The sequence below is a fragment of the Pundamilia nyererei genome, unplaced genomic scaffold, assembly GCF_000239375.1.
Source record: "Pundamilia nyererei isolate P.nyererei 1_Seehausen unplaced genomic scaffold, PunNye1.0 scaffold00086, whole genome shotgun sequence".
NCBI lineage: Eukaryota > Metazoa > Chordata > Actinopteri > Cichliformes > Cichlidae > Pundamilia > Pundamilia nyererei.
The window spans coordinates 2532746-2556700 of NW_005187487.1; the positions used below are offsets into that span (position 1 = coordinate 2532746).

Genomic DNA, 23955 nt, shown 5'->3' on the forward strand with positions numbered 1-23955 from the left:
CAATTGTAACTGTACCAATTTAGATGCAGACGTAGCAAAAAACACCCATAGTGTATTTATTTTAAAGCAGAAATGTTGCATGTATACTTGAATAAACTGTTGGGCCACCATATGTCATACAAAAGGCTTCAGTGCACTTTGGCATTGATTATCTAATCTTTTACTCCACAGGAGGGGTGAACACCATTGCTCCAAAGATGTTTCCTCATTTTTATTGTTTTGGTGATGGAAAACACTGTCTTTAGCCCTAAAACTCCCACAGTTGTTCAGTTGAGTCGAGATTTGGTGACTTTGAAGGCCACAGCATGTGATTCACGTAACATTTTCCTTATCATAAAAAGATATTGTCACTGTGGAAGAGACCACTGGCATCAGGATAGAAATGTTTTACTGGATAAAGGTGATTACTCTGAATTCTGTTTTTTTTTTTTTAATGTACCACTAGTCTGTATGCAAGCAATAATAGAGAGAGCAACATCTTTGCAAAGAAAGAACTACCCTAACCTTGATGAAGTACTCTTTCATAGTGGTTGATTAATGATTTTATACAGTCGATGAAGCACTGAACAGAAACGCAAGTCTTTTTAATTCCTCTGTGTTCCTGACCAGATTCAATCACCTTGTTTTTAAAAGGATTTTTGTTTTGATTGACACTCCTCTGCACAGAAAATCCACTTGGTTGAAGAGGCTTTCATCAGGAGTGCTGTTGTGTTGTTGAAATCGTTTCTGTTGCATATGTCTGCCTGTTTATGATCAAGCCCTGCGTGTGAGAGAAAAACTGACCTTTCCGCTCCCTCCAGACCAGACTGAAGCTGTTGCAGTGCTGTTGGAGGCTCTCCTCCTCTGCCAGTTGCATGAGGAGAGCAGACAGGAGGTGGCTAAAGGCAGAAGGATGGGAAGCATAAAGTGGGGAGTTCTGGCACAGGGGGGATGGAGAAGGGCTGTTGTCGGCACAACAGTAGGGTGGTAGATAAAGATGCTATAAAACAAACCCTGCTTGCGAGATAAAATGCCGAGGCTTAACAGTACCGCATAAAGCCAAACTCTCATTTATCATCCCTCTTCCACAACTTAATGCTGCCTCTTTGTCTTGAGATATTTGCACATATGCATATCAAGGCCATCCATGAATATGCTCTGCTACATGGTTTTGTGCACCTTTTTTGTCAGCTGTGTGGGAGTGTGTTAATTCATGACCCAGGGCGAAAATGTCTTCTTCACCGTTGTTTGAAGACAACCAACTGTACGTGTGTACGAGTTTGTGTATCAGTGCATTTGTGTTGCACTCATCCTGGATGCTACTTAATTTAGCATGCAGATGTGTGAGAGCCAGCCTATTTGCTGTACGTGTTATTATGCAGATCTGTTACCCTTGTTAGTTTCTCTCCATGTCCTCTCTGACCCTTGTTAGTATTTGGTCATGTGTAGCTGCCCATTATCTCTGCATCTGCTCCAGTGAAGAGGAAAAATCATTGTGCCCGCACATTTCTGTGGTTTTCTAGGAAGCATTTGATGGACAGCAACGTTCAAGAGGTTCTGCATTAATCCAAGCTGCCACAAATGTTCGCGATATCTTATAATGCCAAGATAAAATTCACATCAAAGCCGATTTGGAAATTGTTTAAATCAGTCCTAATTTTATCAAATGGTGAATGTAGCAGCTGACAAGTACACAGACTGGCTCAGCTTCAGTGTTGGTACAGGGTGTCATATCAACTACATCAATTCAGTGTCAAAATGTTCCAGGCTTCTTTATGTCTGCAGTCTTTCTGTCATTCTATCTTTTAATCATCTCATGAATTTTATGTCTCTGTGCTGGCGACAGCTGTGGCCGGAGGCATTCTGTTATCAGGTCGTGCCTTTGTCAGTCTTTCTCATCCTTTTGAACCCAGTATATCTCTTGAACAGCTGGAGGAAAATTTCTTTAAATTTGAAGGCATTCACTCAATGATGAGCTGATTAAAATCTGGTAGTCAGAGATATTGTGATCTCATATCGGTCCCTAAGTCGTGAAGAGATCCCAAATATCCATTTGTTGTTCAAAGGTCTCTTAGACCTCACATTCATCACCTTTTCATAAATGCCTTTGAACATCTTGTGGGAATTTCTTCAAATCTGCCGCACTCAGTTGGATTTATAGAAAATTAGGAAGTCAGAGGTCTTGAAGAGACCTTGAGGGGTTGTCTTAAAACTAAACTTTCACTTATCCTCCAGAACCTGGTGGTCAAATGTCACTAGGACTCGATTTCCATCCCAGTCTCATAAAATGGTATCAGGAATATTTTGCAGGAATTTCAGTACCCCAGGATGAACTAATTATATTTCTCAGTTCAGAGGTAAATGCGACCTCATTTGAATCTTTTTTGCCATTTTAATTTTAACCTATTGATATTTAAAAAAATCATGCTATTCTGTCAGAATCATATTTCATAATTTTATCTTATAGTAAATTCTAGTTCTCAAAAGAAAAACAAATACAGCCACTGTTGCCTAGAACAACTGAGGGAGTCATTTTGACCCCAAAAGAATTAATGTTAATGTTGCAACCTGTATTGTTCACACCATTTCGACATAAGGCTGCTTTAACATGAGCCAGAGCTAGCTAGATGTGATTGATAGATACATATAGAGAGGACTGTACTTAGAAAAGAGGAATAATTACTGCAGGGCTGAAGGGGTCGCAGAGCCGGTTGAGCCCGTTGAGAGAGGGGGAGAACCAGGCTATGCAGAGCAGCGGGGGAACCATAGCTGAACTGAGCAGACAGTTCAGTGTTTTGAGAAATAATCCAAGGAAATAGAGTAAAAGTAATAGATAGATATGATAGATATGATAGACATGATAGATGTTCACTGATCAGTCTGTTTGATTGTGAGGTTCTGGTTTTAAACAGTCTTTGTTATAATTAATGCTTTAAAAAAACATTTCCAAAATGTTGTTACAGTACAATAATTTAATTATTTAGATGTATTAACTACTGTCTTGTTTGTTGTACCCTTTTTTAAAAAGTAGATTCTTCAATATATTTACCTTTCGAGACTGTATTGAAATAATCTATATCATTTGTAAAACTAAATAAATTCTCTTAAGTATAATCTTAAATGCTTATTTTCGTCAAATCTTTCCTTAATTAGAATTAATGGAATTATCAACATCTTCAAGAAATGACTTCTTTACCGTGAATGCGACTGTTGCAGGATGGCAGCAAAGTGATCCTCTTGGCAGTTTTGAAATGTGGGCCATTCACCATGCTAATTCACATTGTGAATACAGTAAGCCAAGAAACTTCCCAGCCTGTGATCTCACTTCATTTTGCACACAGCACCTGCAGTTTTCAACTAAAGCAGGACACGGTGAAGCGGGTAGTCGCGCTGTCATTTGTAACTTCTTATCTGACAGCCCAGTGTGGCTGCTGCTTCTTCTTGTTCCATTACTCTCCTACGCAGAAGGCATTTCAGTTTTATTTCTCAGTCATGCATCTCTTACGCGGCTCAGCAGATATCTTTGTGTTTTAATCAGTCCACACCGACTGTGTAACAGCTCACATTTTACACACAGTAAAGACACGCACCTGCAGCCCAGCCCATAGTCTTATGCTGCAATCCCATTTTCTTCAGTTTTTCATGCATTACTACATTGATTTTGAATCCGGTTTTGAGTGCTGCCAAAATGCAACGCGGTGCCTGAGCACATCCTTTGGTGACACAGGCAGCAGACTGAAGCTGCTGTTTTTCCAGCTGAATGCTTTAAATGTAAAGCGGTGGCAATAGGATGTTCCGTTGAATTAGTGGCAACTTCATATAGCTTTGATATGGTGCAAAGAAAGCAAACAAGATGAGATGCACAGGATTACACACTGCATTGTTGTTCAGAGTCTGAAACCAGCATGGCAAGGCAGGACCCTGCCACTACCAATAAAGACAAAATGAGAGATAATTAAGTAATTTTATACACTTCAAGACATCTGCTGAATATGCTGGCTATGAATAGTATCAAAAACGTGACTTTTGTTAAATGGAAAAACTATTTCCGCTGGGTATCAGCTGCAAGCTGCAGGGCCTCTCCAACTAGAACTGTAGCTCACCAAGGCTGTATAGCAGAAATCTTGGAGTCCGTTATTTGTCACAAAGAATGTCGCAATAAAAATATTGCAGACTCTTTAAAATCCTGAATTAACAATTGATTTAAGGGCGCCTACAAACGTGGAATACCTCAAATAGAATTTAAATCAATGTTAAAGTTACTTAAAAAGTGGGAAGCGAAGCAGCTGTGGACAACTTCAGCTCATTTCAGCTTTGGTTCTGGTACCACTGGATTTCAGGCAATTACATCCATTCAGTGTCCAGACGTTTGAAGCTTTCTGTACCTGCCTGCTTGCATTACAACATTTTATCACTCTCTTCATAGCTGTCCTGTCCATGTATTTCTTAATTTACTTTCTCAACTTCTTAACTCTTGTCTCCTCCGTCGTATGTCTCTGTACCCACCCCTCCTCCCGGTTTTCACATGTCTGCCGCTTGTCTCTTTTCTCTCCATCTTTCTCCGCTTTTCTATCACTCTCTCTCCTCTGCTGATCCCTCTGGCTGATCCTCAAAGGGAACCGAGAGAGTGAGTGGGACTTAAAAGAGAGAGAAGCGCTGTGCTCTACCCAGCAAGGTCGTCCCTCGCTCGACTGAAACACAGCGAATAAAAGAGGAAAAAAAAAAACACAACACACACACACAACACAGGAAAACGGAGAGCTTTTTCCCTCTCTCTCATTTTCTCTTTCCTCCATCTCTCTACTCTTCTCTCACATCACTCCTGAGTTGTTTGATATCTCACTTTTACTCTCCTTCAGCAGGGGCTCAGATCTGAGTTTCGTGAACGCAAACTCGTAAGCCCCCTGAGCTACAGTGTTATACCTCTTCGTCTATTCCCTCTTCCTCTCTCTTTCTTGCTCTCCCTGTTACCTTTTCTTCCCGTGTCCATCAGTGTAATGTTCTCTGCCTTACAGAGCAGCAATGGGAGAAAAAAAAGGTTGAAATACCCCGACCGACACCCACATTTTTACCGATAACGTACAGTGTGAGAATGTTGCATCGGCTCCTGTCTCTGATGAGGACCGTTTTGCTTCTTTTTCTGTAGAAATTATTGATTATGAGAAGTAAAAACACTGTTATTCTGTAGGTTCAGAGATGCACCTGGTTAAGATTCAGTCTTCATTTGTTATATAATGTTTTAAGGGAAGCCTAGAAGAAAATATACTGTGAAAAGCATGGTGTCACGCTTTGTGGCTCTTATGCTTTTTCCTCCCTACTCGTTTAAAGTAGCTGTTAAGTGTTAAATAGATGTAGACATTTAGAGCGCGCAAAGGAAAAAAAAGTAAGCTTTGGAGGCGTCTTTACACAGAATCTGTTGTCAAGCCAAATCATGTCTTTAATGACTTGTGTTGTAATGGAGGTCATGGTATGATCAGGCCTAGAAATGCGAGATTCAAGCATCCCAGCGAAACAGAATATTAACGAGTAAACGCAGTAGTATGGTCACTGAGATTAAGTGCGTCAGGTGGGTGTATGCTGGTTTTATGAACAGTCAAATTAAATTCTACTTATTATGCTCATTTCCAGCAGCATATTGTTGTTCTTGGACTCTGTGAGAGTAGATTTTCATGACTCACACTTTTAAAATGTATCTTTTAGTTGTCTCTGAGTTCGTGCTCCATCTAAAATAAGGTGTTTTAGCTCCTCCCGCTTTAAGGAACACCCCTCTTTGGTCCTAAACATAAAGGTTAAACATCCTAAACAAACAAGGGAGTAAAATAGCGAGGGCTATGACATCATACAGATCAGGAGTAGAAAAAAAACTCTGTCAGAGTTAATGTTTGGAGCTGTCAGGGATTGCTTGTACATATGTCAGTTGTCCTGTTGTCTCCTTGCAGCATCACTGACAGGGCAGCAGAGGTGGTTATCAACCTTCCAGAATGCCTAACCTTAACCCATGTGCAAAAAACATTTCCTAGCTTTATGGTTGTCTTTGGTTATCTTAGACCTACAGTTCTACTATACAGTCCTTTTGTATGTGTGTGCGCGTGCGTGCATGTAAAATATCTCAGTGTCTCTTCTCTGCTCTTCACCTGCCATTCCCACACACAGTGGAGTTTTTCACAGACGGAGACAGAAAAGTTGAGGAGACAACGCTAGGTTTAAAAATTCAGTCCAGCAGTCATACTTATTTCTGTCATCTTATAATGATGGCTCAGTATTGCTCCGCACACTTTACTTTCACAGTGGGGTAAAAGTCCAGGCTCAAACCTGTATTCACGCACCCATGCATGCCCAGAAATGTGTTACAAGTGGTTGTTATATGTGAAGATGCTACATGAATTTATAGGGAGGCGGATTTAATTTATTCTGGAATAAAATTTTAGTCTTCTTGTCCTGACAAGCAGGAGAGCCCTACATATAGTATCCACCACTGCAACAATGTACATATGAAGGAAGAAACAGAGGCAGAATGTGTTCTCCTTGAAGGTTCCTTAGAATAAGTCTCACATTAAGTATAGAATGATTTCTGCAGAGAGAACTGCCATTTTTTTCATCTTTTAACTGAAGGCTTTGTTATCCACATGCCCTGAATATCAATTTTATATCGATTTTTAACATTTCTTGTCAGGGTCATGGAAAATTTGTCACATAAAACAATCTTTATTGGCCAACAGGTATGCAGCTAGGTCCATATATATGATATATTACAATAATAGGAGTGACAGAATCTACATCCTGAGGAAGAAGGAAAGCACTGGTGAATTCACCAACACAAAATACCTGTGGTGGATAATCGCAGAATCATTTCCATTGTGACAACAGCCAACCAACTGAACAACACTCTCTCCAATATATAGATGTATCGATATACCACACTTGCATAAAAAGAAAACTGCATGAAAATAAATACAGAGGGTTCGCTGCAAGGTGTAAGCCACTCCTTAGCTTTAAGAATAGAAAGGATAGGTTGGACTTTGCTAAAAAAAAAACAAATAGCTGGCACAGATCTGGAAACAGTCTTTGGACAGATGAAACCAAGATCAACAACTACCAGAATAATGGCAAGAAAAAACTAAGACGTGCAACAGCATCCAAAGCATACCGCATCATCTGTAAAACATGGTGGGGGCAGTGTGATGGCTTGGCCGTGCATGGCTGCCAGTGGCACTGGCACACAACTGTCTGTTGATGATGTGACACACGACAGAAGCAGCAGAATAAATCTGATGTGTTCAGAGACATACTGTCTACCCAAATCCAGCTAAATGATTGGGCAGCATTTCATAATACAAATGGACAATGACCTAAAACATACAGCCAAGCAATCCAGGAGTTTATTAAAGCAAAGAAGTGGAATATTCTTGAATGGCCAAGTCAGTCATCTGATCTGAACCCATTTGAGCATGCATTTCTCTTGTTGAAGACTAAACTTCGGGCAGAAAGGCTCACAAACAAATAGCAACTGAAACTCACTGCAGCAAAGGCCTGGCACAGCATGAGTTCATGAGTTCAAGACTTCAAGCTGTCATTTCCAGCAAAGGGTTTTGAACCAAGTATTAGAAATAAACATTTTATTTTCTGTTATTTAATTTGTCAATTACGTAGATATAACACCTGGAATTGATTTGAGGTGTGGTGCTTGAATTTGGAGGATTTAGATGTGAACCCACAACATTCATTTGTCCAATTACTTTTGAACCCCTGAAATAAAAGGATTGTGTTAAAAAATGCTTTAGATCCTCACTTTTTTTTTTGTTCAACCCACTGAATCAAAGTTGAAAGTCTGCACTTCATTTTTCATTTAAATTCACTGTTTTAATGTACAGAATCAAATTTAGAAAAAAAGTTGTCTATGTCCAAAGCTCACTCACCTTGCAAAGCAGCAGGATTCAAACTTGACTAGACTTGAAAAAAACACTATCAGAAGGGTTTAAGTGTGCACTTAGAAGCAAACTAAAGTCTGTTTAGCACAGTCGGAATCCTATAAAGAACTACTGGCCAATAAGAGCACGGCTACTGGCATGCTTTAGGTGATCAGCCAATTATCAGCCAATTATTTTTGGCCCTTTTCCAAGCAGTTTCCCTTGAAGGACTTCCCGGATGGTTATGCAAAAAATGTGCTGTTTGCATCTTTTAATAAATTCTTCATTGAAAAATGTAGACAGTGAAAACTACATGGAAAATAGCTGTGTGGTCCAATCATTTTCCTGTGTTGAATAAGACTCTGTTTCTGGGAATATGTTTGTTGTTTATCTACAGACTAACTCAAATATATTTAATTCTGAACATAAACTGAATGGGGAAAAAAGCTCAGAAAGAGACTAAGGCCACACAGAGAAATGTAAGACTACATACCAATCAGTCACAACATTAAAACCACCTGCTTACTATTTTATGGATCCTTCTTGGGCTGTCAGAACACCTCAGACTTTCTGGAGCGTGAGCTCAGGCGCTCTTCTGGTGACCTGTGGTATCTGGTAACTGGATTTTTTCAACAAGCTCTTGGTTGCAGTGTTGGGCCCTTTATGTGGGTTCAATATGAGTGGAGGTCTGTGTCGAGGTCTACTTCACACCTTCGTCATGTTTTTCCACCTATTCCAGAGAAGTTTTTGCAGTTTTTCTTTGTGCATTAAACTGTAATTTTCATTCAGGTGTACTGTAGTACTGTAAGGAGATTGTGTTGTGCAGTTTGCACCAACATTAGAGAGTTCTAGTATTTAATATCGCTCTGGAGTCATCATCGAGAGACACGCATCTGCGAAGGCTCTCAGTTCATTCTCATTTTATGTCTCCTTCTCCAACTGTTCCATAACCAGATTCATCGCCCTTTTCATTTTCACTTTTACTTCTCGTTTACCTGATTGTACTGTGCCCATGAGATGAGTTGGATACATCTCTCCTTCCCCCAGAAAACCTGCTGCATTGCATAAAAGAATCGAGTGGGCACCGTCTCTGCCCCCAAACCAGATTTAGGAGCCCAGAAAAATCAACACAGAGAGACAGTTTTAGGCTGCAGTGCACTAATGTTTGTGTATCTGCATTTGCCTTTAGGTGCCTGTGTGTGAGTGTGTTACTGTGTGCGTGTGCGTGCATGCACATACTTTCCTGCCTGCTGATGTGTGTAAGTTTATGTGTGTGGGTGTACAGTTTGTGTGTGTGTGTCTGTGTGTCCCTTCTCCTGGGTCTGTCGAGGTGTTTTATAGTCTTTGAAAATCTTTGCATTTCCATCAGATATTTTTCAAGGTTTTGTGAACATCTTGTCACAGTCAGAAATTGTCAGTCTGATAAAATAAATTCAGCACTAACCCAGCAAACCTACTTGACAGTATAAGATGTCAGTGCAGACACTTCTCTCACTCTCAGCAGCTCCAAGCACTGCCACTTCTTCCCCCTCCTTGTATCCTTGAAGATGTTGTGTTTTTCTATAAGTCTGTGCAAAGCGAGGTTTGTGATGCTACTTCACATGCATTTAAATAACAAGCAAGTACTAACGATTGTTTGTTAGTTCTACATGTATTAATACAACTTTGATGAAGCAGTTTAGAGGAATGAATCACTTTGAATAAATAGGTAAAGGAAATGCTGTCGATGCCATCCATCCGTCCATCAATTCATCCATCTTCTACCACATATCTGGGTCCAGGTCACAGGTGTCCGAAGCCAGCTGAGAGATGTACACTTTCCATCTTATCCTGGGTCTGTCATCCTTCCATTAGGCATCTTTATCAAATACGCCAGGTGTTTGAACCACCTCACCTATCTCCTTTTGATGTGCAGGAGTAGCATCTCTGAAGCTCTTCCCAAATGGTCGAACTCTTCACCTTATCTCTAAACCCAGATGCTCTACGGATTAAGTTCATTTCCACGGCTTGTATCCAGGATCTCATTCTCTCAGTCCTTACCTAACCTCAAGGCATAGGCGAGGGCAGGGATGTGGATTGACGGGAAAATCGACAGCTTCACTTTCACGTTCAGTTCCCTCTTCACCACAGCAGACCAGTACAGCATCTGCATCACTGCCAATGCTGCACCAATCCTTCTGTCAGTCTCCACTCTCCCCTCACTTATTAAAAAAGACCTTGAGATACTTGAACTGAGCCAGAGTGAGAACTCCGCCCTTTTTTCCAATGAGATAAACTGCCTCAGACTGAAAGCATTTATTCTCAACCCAGCCTCTTCATAATCAGATGCAAACCACCTCAGTGTGATCTGGAGGTCACCAACTGATGAAGCTAGAACAACTGGATCGTCTGTAAACAGCAGAGAGGTTATCCTGAGGTCACCAAACCGGAAACGCTGCCGTTTGCCTGCACGAAGAAATCCCGTCCAAAACAAATGATGAAAAGAATCTTGTAGATGCATGAAAGAAAAAGAAAAAATTAGCAAGATCACATACAGAAAAATATTAATATGCTTATTTCCCAACATTTGGTGAATGTTAAAACATCATTATTGTAAAAAATAATTTTAACACAAATGAATTGAAGCTAGAAAATATCAAAATGTAGTGAAAAAGGGAGAACTTTCAGAGGATATATATATAAATTGTTTTGACCGGTCAAATACACTATGAGTTTTCTCCGGTGAATTATCAGATACCAGATACTGATAGCAGTGCTTTTGTCATTATTCTATCTCTCTGCAATTTTGTGTTTCTTCAATCAGATCTCCAAAAACTGTTTAAAACGTAGGTTTAAAGCTTTCTTTTTCTTTTTCCCCTTCAGGTAAAAAAAGAAATGTAGAAATAATTCAGAAATATCAGCTAAGTTGAGGATGTGTGGGTGTTTGGTCACATTTGATTAGCACTAGCCTGGCAAAAACAAGACTCTCCCACAGCTGTCATCAGACCAGCATGCAGACGTGAAGCCAAAATATCGTTTAGTGACTGAAATGGCAAAGTGAGGTCATTTATGAACCCATTCGATTTTATACTTTTTTAATACTTACATTTTTGAGTTGTATCTGTTTCTTTGCCACGTGACCAGGAATCAAATGAAACAAAAGTAGACTCTAAAATCCAAAATTTCAAAATAGTTAATTCCTCAAATTTATGTTAAACATTTAAGAAAAAAAATAGTTAATTTAAAAATTATTGTTATTATATTTTTTAAATTATTTTTAATTTAAAAAAAAGTCTTCTTCTGCCTTCTTTCAAGCATGAGATTATTGTGCAGTCAACTTTCCTGTTTGTCCTTGACTATGGAGATACTATGTGTGTATTATCACACTGCCCGAGCAACACTGCAGCAGTTAATCTCCTGTATCAAAGTGCACTACACTTTATCATTGACACATTTTATATTCATCATTTTCACTGTATTTGAAGGTTTATAGAGATTTTAAAGTCATTCCACCTTTTCACTCAAAGAACACTGCTATTGAAGCTTTATCATTCATCTCTCCCCTCATTGAAATCATGTAACAGCAATTCTTGATCCAGGAAATACTTAGAAATCTTACAGACGCGCCTTGGGTACATGTTGTTTCAGTCGTCGTTCAAATAAACTCAGGAGTGTCCTACACTCCCCTTGGAGATCTTAGATATTCACTATGTTTTATAGGATTCTTTCAAGTGTTTTAATGTCTCTGTTTATTGTGTTATTGCCCTCATTTAATGAGACACAACAGTAAGAGAGTTTAGTTGCAATTAGACTGTTTGATTAAATAAAAATTTCGTAATCTTTTCTTACAGTAGAAGTGGTAAAGTGACATTTGTGTAACTTTCGTTAGTGAATGAGAGCACAGTTATAAAGAGAGCTGTCCGTTTAAAGTCAAAGTGCAGTGAGTTCACCTTTACAACCTGCAGGTGTGCTAAGTTGAGTTCACTGGAGCACTGCACAGGGCCTCGTGCTCAAATCATGTTTATGAAAGCACAAATCTGAGGATCATTTGTTTGTACTGTGCATACAGATTTAGAACTGCCTCAGACCGGATGCACGCACAAATCATGGCGGCCAGACTGTCAGTTGAAAATATAAACATCTTCTCAGTAAAGAGCAGCAGGACTGCAAACACCACCATAAAATTTGTTAATGTCAGCTAAAAATAGAAATTGATAAAAATGAAAGACTTATTGATAATTTATGGAAGTGTCAGACATTCGCTTGATGAATCAAATTTGTCCTTTTTTTTAATTTATAGAGACGATCTCAGAAATTCAGAGTAAACTATTCATGGAAAAAATAAAAATCTGCAAACACAGTGCTCTCAAAAGCCCAAAAGAGACTTCACGAGCAAATAAAAGCATAGCACATGCATATAAAAACCATTTATCTAACAAAGGCTTACATCATTGCTGTACTCATCATTTGAACTATTTTATGGATGATTTTCAGTCTCTGCTTTTTTTAATCTGACTTTACCCAGATGGATGCTAAAGCTGACAATATTTAGCCACGATGGTTGCCCTCTGTGGCTGATGTGGGCCAAAGGTGCCTTGTCAGGTCACAGTGGAAAAGTAGGACCTTGGATAGTTCAAGCGGCAGACTCCTCTGGGCCTCAGATGACTTTCCAGGCTTTAGGAAATGAAGAAGGCAATCAAAATGGAAATGTTACTGCTTTGAAACTACATTTGAATCTCAAAAGAGTCCTTCTTGGCCTCATCTTTCACTTTGATAATGAATCATAGCTGCCCTCTTTCCAGTTGAGCTTTTATCCAACACTGTCACTGCACTGCCATGCACACCCTATCTCCCTCACACACACACACACACACACTCACACACACACACACACACACACACACACACACACAAACAAACAAACCAAGCTTCGTCACCATCCACCTGAGTCACAGAAGATAATCTCTCTGGTTGATGAAGTCACAGGCAGCCCCGTCGCTGTACTGCATGTTTACATGACTGCATGTACACAATCCACTGTAAATATGTCATACAGTGGGTTCCATTGCTCAGAGGGTTTGTGTTAGGCAGCATGTCTCCGTGATGACTCCAGTATGTGTGGGTAGTGTTGAGAGTGGAGTCACCAGTGAAGACAGAAGCGGGGACTCTTCAGGGTGCCACTTTGAAAGTAAAACACCATTATGTCTCGATTCTGAGCCCACCCACAGCATGCTCATGTTAAAGCACTTTAAAGCTGGAAGCCTGATAGCACAGACATGTTATTAAAGTGACGGAACCGCATCGGGAACATTTTTCTAACCTATTTTTTACTCGAGATGAGACCCAGATTGAAAAAGTTTCATATCATATCACTTTGGTCAGTGTTTTCTCACCCCACCAGGGGATCTCCGCTGACATAACACATAAAGGTCAGCCCACTAATCAGGGGGAGTTCTGAGCCTGTGAACACTTTATTTCACATGAGGCTTGTCTGTGAAAATGATCCATAAAGGTTATTACAGAGTTTTTAACAGGAAGTTTTTGGTATAAACTAAGGCAGCTCAAAGGTTCCCAGGTGGGAAAAGTCAAAATAAAAGTTGCTATTATAGTCTAGATATGCTCTTGATACTTGATGCAGGTAAATGTAAAGCCCTGCGACCAGAATTGGCAGAGGAAAGACTTGATGGCTTTGGAATATATGAAGGAGGGTGTAGCTTTTAAACTTGTGACTGTATTTCCAGTTACCACTTATAACACTTTTACAATTTTTCCTACTGGTAAAGACCGCTTTCATTCATGTTAGACCAAAGTAATAAAGAAATGGATAAACAGTTAAATGACAGAGAAGTTCCTGTTTGTTTGTTTTACAATGGGGCCACAATAAAAATATAAAAATAAATGCAAATTTTCTGTGAATTAATAAAAACTTTTGTAATCGCAGGATCATCTAGGCATTGAGAGAAATTGATCCTTTCTCTAATTTTGCACATTTATTTATTTGTTGGTAGATTTCTTTCATTTACTACAGCAGTATTTCATATAGAATAGAATTTAGGATAATAATATAGAAGAACTGTGACATATTGTTAAAATTGCATTGCTTTTTCTTATATTAATTGGGTTTAAATGTGTATTTAAACATCTTTACACTGACAGAAAGGAGAGTTTTGCTGGTTTAGCCCACTTAAGATGAAAGTGGGCTGTATGTGGCCCACAATGTAAAATGAGTTACATATCTGCAGGGTCTTGATTTCTGGAAGTTCTGGGCAAATTTTCTAGATTTTTAATTTTGTGCATGTGTGTTCTTGATTTGTCAGGTGATTTAGCTTTTTAGCTTTTGTTTAATGGTACCTTGGTGAGCTATTTTGATTTGTGATATTCTATTTTAGGCCCCAGTTACTCAAGACAAACCTTGTGATTGGTTGGCTATCCCCTGGTAAACACGTGCTGCTAGGCAGAAATGTGTATTTCCCCAAGTGGTTGGCAAATGGTTGATGGAGGCTGACGTTAGGTGAAGTCAGCCACAAAGAGGCTTATGGTACTGCACTAAAAGCCTCCTTGCTTTTGCTTTTGTTGCTAGCTGATAGCAAACTACACAAGCTAGAAACAGGGACCCTTGCCTTCAAAGTAAAAGTTGCAACTTTTGACAAACATCAGTTGTTGCAACTTTTACGGTCTCTGTTTCTGATTTTCATCACACTTTTTGCACTTTTCACTACTGCTCTTGAGCAGTTGTTACTGTTTACAGACAAGACATTTTCTATGCAAGCTATAGGGGAAGTTACATCAGTGACCAAAGTGATTGCAAGAATGTCTTTTTATGTGGCACCTTCTTTGCGATGGGGTTCACCTTGTGACAGCCAGAAACCACTCCCCACGCAGTCAAAGAGACAGCCAGGGAGTTGCCAAATAGTTTCTAGGCCCACGTGACTGAGGCAACACTGAGCAACCCCACTGCTATTTAGGTTTTCAGCTTATATTGCTTTGGTTGGTTTAACGCAGGAAGTTATCTACTTTTAGAATAAATAAAGTAAACCTGATCTTATATAAGCAGGTTTTTTTGATCTTGTGAGCACTGAAATTAAACTTGTGGCTCTACCTATTCATGTAGATAAGAGCTTTAAGGTGACCGTACAAATAACTGTGCATATGCATTGCAAAATAGCTGATAAGTGCCGAGATTTGCTTCTAAGAGGACTTCTGAGCCACTGCCTTTCAGCATTTTTCTTTAATCTCTCTTTTGTCCACTAAATGTCTCACTGTGTATATTTTAAGTTTTAAGCTACTGAATGAAAGGAAATTTCCAGAGTCTAAATTATATTTTGAAGGTTCTTACTCCATTTCAGAGTGACTAGTGGTTTTAGTATGGCAATCCAGTTTAACATTGAGTAGCTGGGCAGACATTGAAATTTCAGTTTCTTCTCTGTCGATAGCCCTATTAGCACAGGGCCAACATTGTCTGGGGACCACTAGTCGTTTGTAGTAATTGTGGAGGTTAATTCTGTAAAAATCTGACATGTCCATAATTTGTAAATCTCGTTCCTCGAGCTTCTCATGTATACTGAAGTTTTGCATATTGGAAGACCTTGTTGTTAATGTTAATGGAAGAACCAACCTCTAATCAGCTTCCATTCAAATGATTGTTCCCGGGGTAAAACCGCTGAAATCCAAAATGCATCTCATTTGTTCCGATGAATGACGAACACACCACCATCTATTTTGTGCCTCTGTCCGCATTTCCATCTGAATGATATGGAGCTATTCTTAGATCTGTGGGAGGATAGATGGGCACCATTTAGGTTTTCACTTTCAAAGCCTTCTTCTCTCCTCGTTGCTGTAAGCCATTTTCAGTCGACCATTTGTTGGTGCACTGCGAAACGCACAGCCTAATGCTAATTATGTGCACAAAGCCTACTGTAAATGGTGGCTTTGGAGTTCTTGAGAAAAGGATTTTGACAATGAAAATGGCTTCATGACATGCATTGCTTCTCAGTGAATAGGACCTCATTAATATTCAGCCGAGCATCTGTTTCATAAAGCAGATTTGAATCTTTCTGGCTGGGTGTGATTCTTATCTTTAGCCACTTTTGGAAACTTGTAACTCCTGTATGTGATATGATGAGCTGTCATGAGAATGTGTTTATCTAAATGCATCTCTAACACTGTATGGAGTCAGGAGGTGCAGTCATTTTTAGCCTTTTCCTAACCTCTGTTAAGACCATTTTTCTCATAAAAATTTATAGGTCTTGGTCATGACAGTAAGGTTAGCTGCATCATGAGGTGCTCCACCTTTCCTCCTTACTACTCCCACAGCCTTTCGTTGTATCTGGAAATTCTACAGTTTTGCAATTCTTGTGTATTTGTCGCTGCTTTTCAGCTTGTAACAATGAGAGAATGTGGAAAATATTTCTCATCTGGGAAGATGTGAATGATGTAACGGAATTGGTGCGGTCATCATTTTTGACTATGTGAGCATATGTGACTGACATTTACCATAGGCTACATTCACACTGCAGAACATCAGGTTGTTGTTTTTTCTTTTGGCATTACAATCTTATTTTTAACATAAGGTATAGCAAATGCCGTATAATTTGTGAGCAGATGACAGTAATGTCAGTAAGAAAGGAAAGCTACTTCTTAGTTATCCCCACTTTCTCGTCTATCCCCAACTGACTGTCCAGTAAAGGATGAAAATGCCCAAAAAATGTCCCTTAACACCAGCTACACTTTACATTTGAGCTGGCTAGCTCTGAGTAGCAACCCTGTCTCATCAGTGCTGTAAACCAAAGGACACCTTGTGTACAACCGAGACAAAGTGGCATTATGTTACGCCCTGGAAATAACAGCTTGTTGGTGTCTGCATCAGTCACGCTTAACCTGATAAACTACCACTTCTGCATCACTTTTAAAAGGACATAACGACCTTTCTAAATGTCCTGTGACTGCTCTGCTATAATGAGGGATGAACTAAAAATAGACAACAAATCCCCCCTCTATGTATCTTTAAAAAAGCATTAAAAGTCAATAAGCAGATTCTTAAGACCTTTAACCCATCCTCAGGGTATTCCCTCTGTTTTCCCCCAGATCAGGAAAAAAAAACTGAGGGAGTGACTACTCCAGTTGGTTAGTCACTGGAGAGCTGCAGCAGCAGATTTCCTGATTAAGCAAGCATGAGCTAATCACTAATGGAGCTGTGGTGGAGGATTAAATCAGGAGGACGTCAAAAATAATGATTGAACAAGTGAAGGAGAATGAAGAGGATGCCACAGGCTCGATTTGCTCTTTTTTGTGTGTGTGAGACAATTTCAGGTGCACAGGAGCAAATAATTTTGTGCTTCATACTGGTTAACCTTCTTCACTTTATTTGAACTTCAATTGAAATGTGTTTTGGGGTTTAAAATAATAAGAAAAATATGTAACATGATAAATAATGTGCAGCTTTAATGTGAATTTCCAGACTGACTGTTATTTTTTTTCTTTTCCCATCAGTGCTCTGGGAGGCTCCTCAGCATTACATATACCAGCATTTCCCAGTGGAGGATGCTTAATTGATTACGTCCCTCAAGTGTGTCAGTTACTCACCAACAAGGTAAAAGTGTTCACCACACACCCCATTAGTGCTGCTAGATGTTCTTTGTGCTTATGTATTGTTTTACATTATTTGTAACCCTTAATGTCTTTGTATTTTAAGATCAAAATTCTATACTCTGTGCGTGGGTGTGTGACAGGTATATGACTCATTTATTGCATATTTGTAAGGCTTAGTGCAGCAAAGCATTCATCCACTGATGTCAAGCTGTGTGTACATGTGTGTGCATGTGTGTGTGTTCATGCACGTGTGTCTGGCATCTGCCAGCGTGGGCGTACTGGCCAACCTCCATAGGCTGTCTGAGGGCTCCTTGGCCTCCGCAGGTTGACAAGTAGATATGCAGCGTGGACGCAATGTAATGCCACTTCCCTCAAGGCAAATGCCCATCCCCCCACAGCCTCTCAGACAAGCGCACAAATAATGCACACAGGCATACCCTCTATCTCTTCCTGTTCACCTGGAATCTCACCAGCATACTATCTGGAACGTTTACATCCTTTGATGACCCCCATGTCTTCAGTTGTTTAAGTCACAGCCGCCCATCCCACTTCCCTGAAAGAGGTCACAGCCTTTGCTTGGAAATGGAGTCGTATTCATAATGTAATTATCCCTTTTTTAGAAAGCAAGTTTAAAAGGACTTAGGGCAAGACATTTGCTGCTTTACTTTACCCAAGCAGCGACCTTCTGAAGCCAAAAAATAAAGCCAGTGTGAAACTGCAATTCCACTAAAATACACTAAAGAACAACAGTAAACAAGTTTACAGCCTGGTACTAAAGCGCTTTTAGTATAGTGTATAGTTAATTTTCCCATCATAACAACTGAATATTTAAATTATTCACATGTTAAAATCCTATAATTATACAACATATAGGCTGCAGACACAGGTAGCTGTAGATGGTAGCTCTCTGCTTCAGTTAATTGGAGTAAATGAACTGACACCTTGACCCTGTTCATTCTAGCACCGCATTTTGAAACATTTTAATGGAATAATCTGACATATAATATGGCTTTCCATGCAGCTAACTGTACAGACCGTCCAAGAAGGCTGTGTTCTAATTTTAATAAGTTCACATCTAATATTTTATTATTAGTTTGTTATTTTACGGCAAAGAAGAATCTTGTTAGCTCTTCCACAGATATCACTTTTTATTCATTATTTGAACACATTTAAATCTGTTCAAATGCAGTGTGTAAGTGTTATTTTCTTCAAACATCAAATAAAACTAACATAAAATGTTATATGGCTTCATTAAAAATCACTTGATTCTGAAGGGATCAGGTGAACAATTTTAGATAAATGAAAGGATTAAAAGTAAAGGGGGACCCAGAATAGATCCCTGCGGAATGCCATAAAACACGGGAGCAGTGGAGGAAAGAGGCATAAGAGATAAGAAAATGTTATAGGTGAAAAAAGCACCCAATTCCAAAACACAAGTCAATACGAGCATTGTTTTTCCAACAACCACTTTGTGACTAGAAAACAGAGCTGTGTCTTATTCAAAATGGGCTGAAGTTGATAGCAGAGACACAAAGCACAATTTATATATATTGTCTGTAAATGTTTTCCACTTTTTTTTAACTGAAGCCAACAATCATGGTAAAGGGAAAAAAATACATTGTTCTAACATCTCAGCTTCTCACAGTCTTTTCAAGGGCAAGCTGTTCAGTCATTTTATGTTTTTAACACATCACTTATTTACTCCCACTTATTCCAGATGTGAGGATTGTATCAACAGAGCTATACTGTCACATACCTCAGCTGTGAGTGTGACAGCTGATTCCGCTGGTTGATGCCAGCACCTGGTGTCTGCACCGCTCAAAATATTGCTCATGAAAATCCACTGCTGAGCCTAATAGGCTCTGTGAAATGTATACATGTGATTAACTCAATCAATTTCAATAAGATAATCTTTAGTTGCTGTTCGTATTTTTTGACACGATGGTGATAATTAGATTGAGAGACTGACACAGAGTATCTAATTATGGAAAGAGTGTAATAAAATGTTTCGAGTGTCTGCTTCAGCTCCACTCCCCATTTTTCAGGTGTCTCTTTACGTGTTAAAGATCATTGTTCGTCTCTTGTGAGAGCACTTGTGTTTCTGCAAAAGGGCCTGTTCACATCTATTGCATGCTGTTTCAACATATATGTTAACAGGGTCATGATTACAACACACCTTAATGGCTGCTATATACTGTCAGCCTCCACACCATACTACACCCTGTGCTTTGTCATCTTCAATGTTCTTGAATTAAAAATGAAAGAAAAATACACCTTCTTTCATTTCTAAGGTTTTACATATCAGGACATAATAGAAAGAATCTCGAGTCTTAAAATAATTTAAATACAACCTCAGATGAACAGCAGCATATTGATATTTTACACTATATCATTGTTTATGTAACATAAGCTAAAGAAGCATTGCGTGGGAAAACTAAGTACACCCCATGGTTCAGTAGGTTGTATGACTAACTTTAGAAGTAAAAACTTGAGGTAACGGTTTCCTTAATGACTTTATCAGTTTCTCATAGTGTTGAGGTTCAATTTTGGTGTTCTTTACAATTTCACTTTAGTTGGTTTAGGTTTGTGGGCATTTGCTTATGTATTCTATGAGTAATATATGTAGCTCTTGGGTTTTTTTTACTGATTCCTGAGCATTCCACAATGAAACGGGTGAATTGTCTGGAATGTCCCCCTCTGGAAATATTGGCAACTGTCAATATTTCTTTCAGTCAACTATGACTGTATCAAAAAAAAAAGTAACAAAAAAATAAATAAATAAATAAATTCCATTTTTTTTAATCACATTTATTGATTGATAGTCCTAAAACGTGTAAGTGATACTTGAAAAAGTTTCATATACAAACTTTTACATTTTAGACATTGGCGAAGCGTAACTTTCAGGCACAGGATGAATGTGAACGTAAACATCAGTGCTTCAGTCCCAATAAAACTGTATTAACACTGAAACAGTGGCGGTAGCACTAGCCCAGAGAGTGCCCATCGCATGAATCATCAGGCTGATTAATCTACACAGTGACTTCTTCACTTTATACGAAGAAGAAAGAAATGAGCTGTGCGAGTACATTTCCCAGCAGCTTGAGTAGACGGCAAATTCAAGAGTGAGTCACGATATTTCTAATATGTGGACACGTTTTTATAAATTGTGTGCACTTATTTCTGTCACTGACACATCATAATCAGATCTTAATTATTCCTAAGTGGAAATTAATGTATATGGGTGTATTGCCTTCAAGTGATAATTTTTTATGTGCACCTTTTATTGTTGTAGTTGGCCTGTGGGGTTATGCGGTAGGCCGCCATGGTTTGGGAGTGGTAATTGTGGATGCTCAGTGGATAGTTTAAGGCTGGATGAACACTTGTCATGTTTCTCATGGACTTCTCTAGCAGTTTTTACAATAAGGAGAGTCTTGCTGAGAGAGACCACTGCCGTGGGGGGTAGCATTGCTTGGTCTACAGCAATATGTAGGAGGGTAATCTAGTCAAAGTAACATCCATGTGAATCCCAGGACAAAAGGTTTCCCAATTTCCAGTTTGCCAGACCTGTTTTGGATACTTTGTGTTTCATTTTTGCGCTCATTAAATTTTTGTTAGATTTTTTATATATTGTTTTATCAAACTGTGTATTTATTCATCTTTAAGCTATTTTGCTGTAGGTTGGTTGGTAGTGGGGTTTTTCTCCTGTTTCATGTAGTTTCCTATTGTGGTTTAGCCCATTTTAATTTAGTTTTTGTATAAAAATATTACATTTAGTCTAGTTTTAACTGTTTCAGTTTTTATTTCTATTATTGGGCCATGGGTGATATTTGTCACATGGTAAGACCTAAGAAGTTCAGAACAGTAGCCTAATGTAATGCAATACAACCACAAAAACCCGAATCACAGTGTAAAAACAAAGATTAAAAATGAGCCTTATCAGGCTGGCTATGTTGGCAAATTTGGCTCACCCAATTGGCATTTCTTGTGTAGTTTACAGGCTTTCACATCTAGTTTTATGTTAGCTGTAATAACAGCGGTTTGTAAATAAGTATTTGTGTGTGTATATTTAGATCTACTTGTGGAACTTGGGGAATCAAAAGTCATTGATGTTCAAAATCAATTTGCAGTCAAATATCAGATCAGTCACACTTTAAGAAAGCTGGGGGTGGTGTGAATGTGTGACAGGCAGAGAAGTGATTTCTTAATAACGCTGCAATAAGCACTTCCGGCATTAATGCATCACTCTCCCCACAGACACCTGCACAAACACAATAAATGGATGTGCGGGTGTCATGGGTGCGGGCAGGTTTGAATACCTGCAAAACAAGATCACCTTTCTTGCATCACTCAAACCTCCAGGCAGCCAATGGAACGACTTGGCTGCGAGTCGTACATTGAGTGGGGGCAGGAAATCCTTTCTCAGTATGGGTGTGAAAGTGCAGTGATCCACACTTCCCTTAAAACACACACACACACAGTGTAACTACATAAACAGCTTATTGAGTATGTGGCCTTGCAGCTTTTGAGAAAGCTAAATTGCCGCCTCCACCGTTTCATGTAAACATAATCGAACAGGAGGCTGAGTCACAATGTGTGCCTGTCTTTATGAGTTCTTGCAGAGATCACACACATACCACTGTGTGTTTGAAAGATTACTACTTTCACAAAACGTTGTCATTCATACAACGTTGATGAGTAATCACAAATATTCAGTAGCAGTGGATAACACCATCTCCAGCTTAATCATGATACATCCTGTCCTCAAAGGAACCATGCACTTTTACTACAGGCTTTTGACTGCTTAGGGTTGAGACGAGTAATTGGTTGACTTTTTTTTGTCGTCACATTTTACTGACACCGATACAACCTCGCATAATAATAATTGTTTTGGTTCACCCTTCAAAAATATACTAGCTAAAAAAAACAGAAACTTACGTTTGAACAAAATTTATCGACCTACACTACAATAAATGTGAAGACAAGATGTTTAATATGAGGTATGACCTCCTCTGGCCATGTTGGAAGCACCTGTCACCTGTTTAGGCATGGACTCCACAGTAATTGCTCTCCATTCCTGGATGAGTGCAGCCTGCAGCTGTGCCACGGTCATTAATTGTGGCTGCCTCTGATGAATACATCGACCTAACATGTCCCAGGCATGTTCAGTAGGAGGCATTTAGAGACTAAATGCTAGCCAAGGAAGTGTCCGGATTTGGTCCTGATTCCAGGACGGCCAGCACTACTTTGGCAGTGCGGGGGTGGGCATTGTCAAGCTGAAACAGCTGCTAGGCGGAGTGATGCCGCAAGTACAGTTGGAGCATCTCGTCTCAGTACCTCTGTGCAATCAGGTTTCCACCAAGTGGAAGCAGATAAGAGATGGTGCTGTCGTGGGCAAGGCTGCAGCAACAGCTCGGGCACACATGCCAGAATCCAGCATGCCAGTACCACTCCCTCAGTGACCGTCAGTCAGTTGCAGCATTTTGTGCATACAATGTTTGTGTGTTCTGAGATCACTGGCTTGAGAATGTGGTAAATTAAACCACTCCTGTGGTGTACAAGTGAGTCCATTTATGTTCAGTAAACAAATTGCCAATCCCTCTATTGACTAAAAGCAGTCAACCAAAACTGAAAACGATTCACAGAATATGTTTGGGCTTTTCTGAGAGATTAAGGTGACGTTCTAAGAAATGGATTTAAAACAAATATTGAAAGCGTTTATTCAGTAATGCAGTATTAACACAGAAGAAATAACAGCATTCACTATCTAGAAGCACTGTTTCACAGCACAGAGTCTGAAATATGTCACACAATTAGCCTTAAAGTGAGCACTGCAGCATTTTATATGAAAAACAGAAAAGGCTGTTTAGTCAGGAAAAGAACGTCACATTATATAAAAATGGAGACTAGAATGAGGAAATTGTTGAGGGTTTTTTCTTGTTACGTTTGACAGACTATGTCAAACTCTCTATGGCAGAGAGCTGTTAACAACGGCTTATTTAGTTCTCAAGTGGTAAGCTGAAGACTTCTGTGACATTTCAATACTCTTGTACAAAGACTGCGTGTAATATTACTTTTTTGCTCAGAGCAAATAACACGTTCGCTTTTCTTAATGTTGGTCTTTCTCTGCCACGGCATTGTTTATGTTCTGGCTGCTCTGAACAGTCCAATGCCAAATGCAGTTAATGCAAGTGATAAGACTGGGAGCAATAAAAACGATGTTGCTAATAAGTGTTGAAAACAGTTTATGGCTGAGGTTGAATGTTTATCTACCAGTCAAGTGATGATGAAACAGCCTTATGTTGGTTTCTGCGCATCTTAATAAACATGAGCCCCAAAATCTATTGGTCATTCTATGCACCTCCAGCTACAGACTCAACAAATAATGCTTCACAAAACACTATTAGGCCAACTAAGATATCAGTGAGGTCATTAAGCTCAAGATCAGGACTTTTTTTGAAGCAGGGAATCCAAAACATATACCCAAATGTTAATGGCTATCCTC

The 23955-nt window shown here is 39.3% G+C and overlaps 1 protein-coding gene across 1 annotated transcript in view; it reads left to right on the forward strand.

Annotated features, from left to right (window-relative positions):
- The window catches only part of babam2 (BRISC and BRCA1 A complex member 2), a 123174-nt gene that overhangs the window by 92560 nt on the left and 6659 nt on the right, over positions 1 to 23955 (forward strand). The window contains exon 8 of the mRNA XM_005738773.2: positions 17355 to 17454. Coding sequence (XP_005738830.1) covers positions 17355 to 17454 — 100 coding nt within the window. The remainder of the gene's footprint in view (positions 1 to 17354; positions 17455 to 23955) is intronic.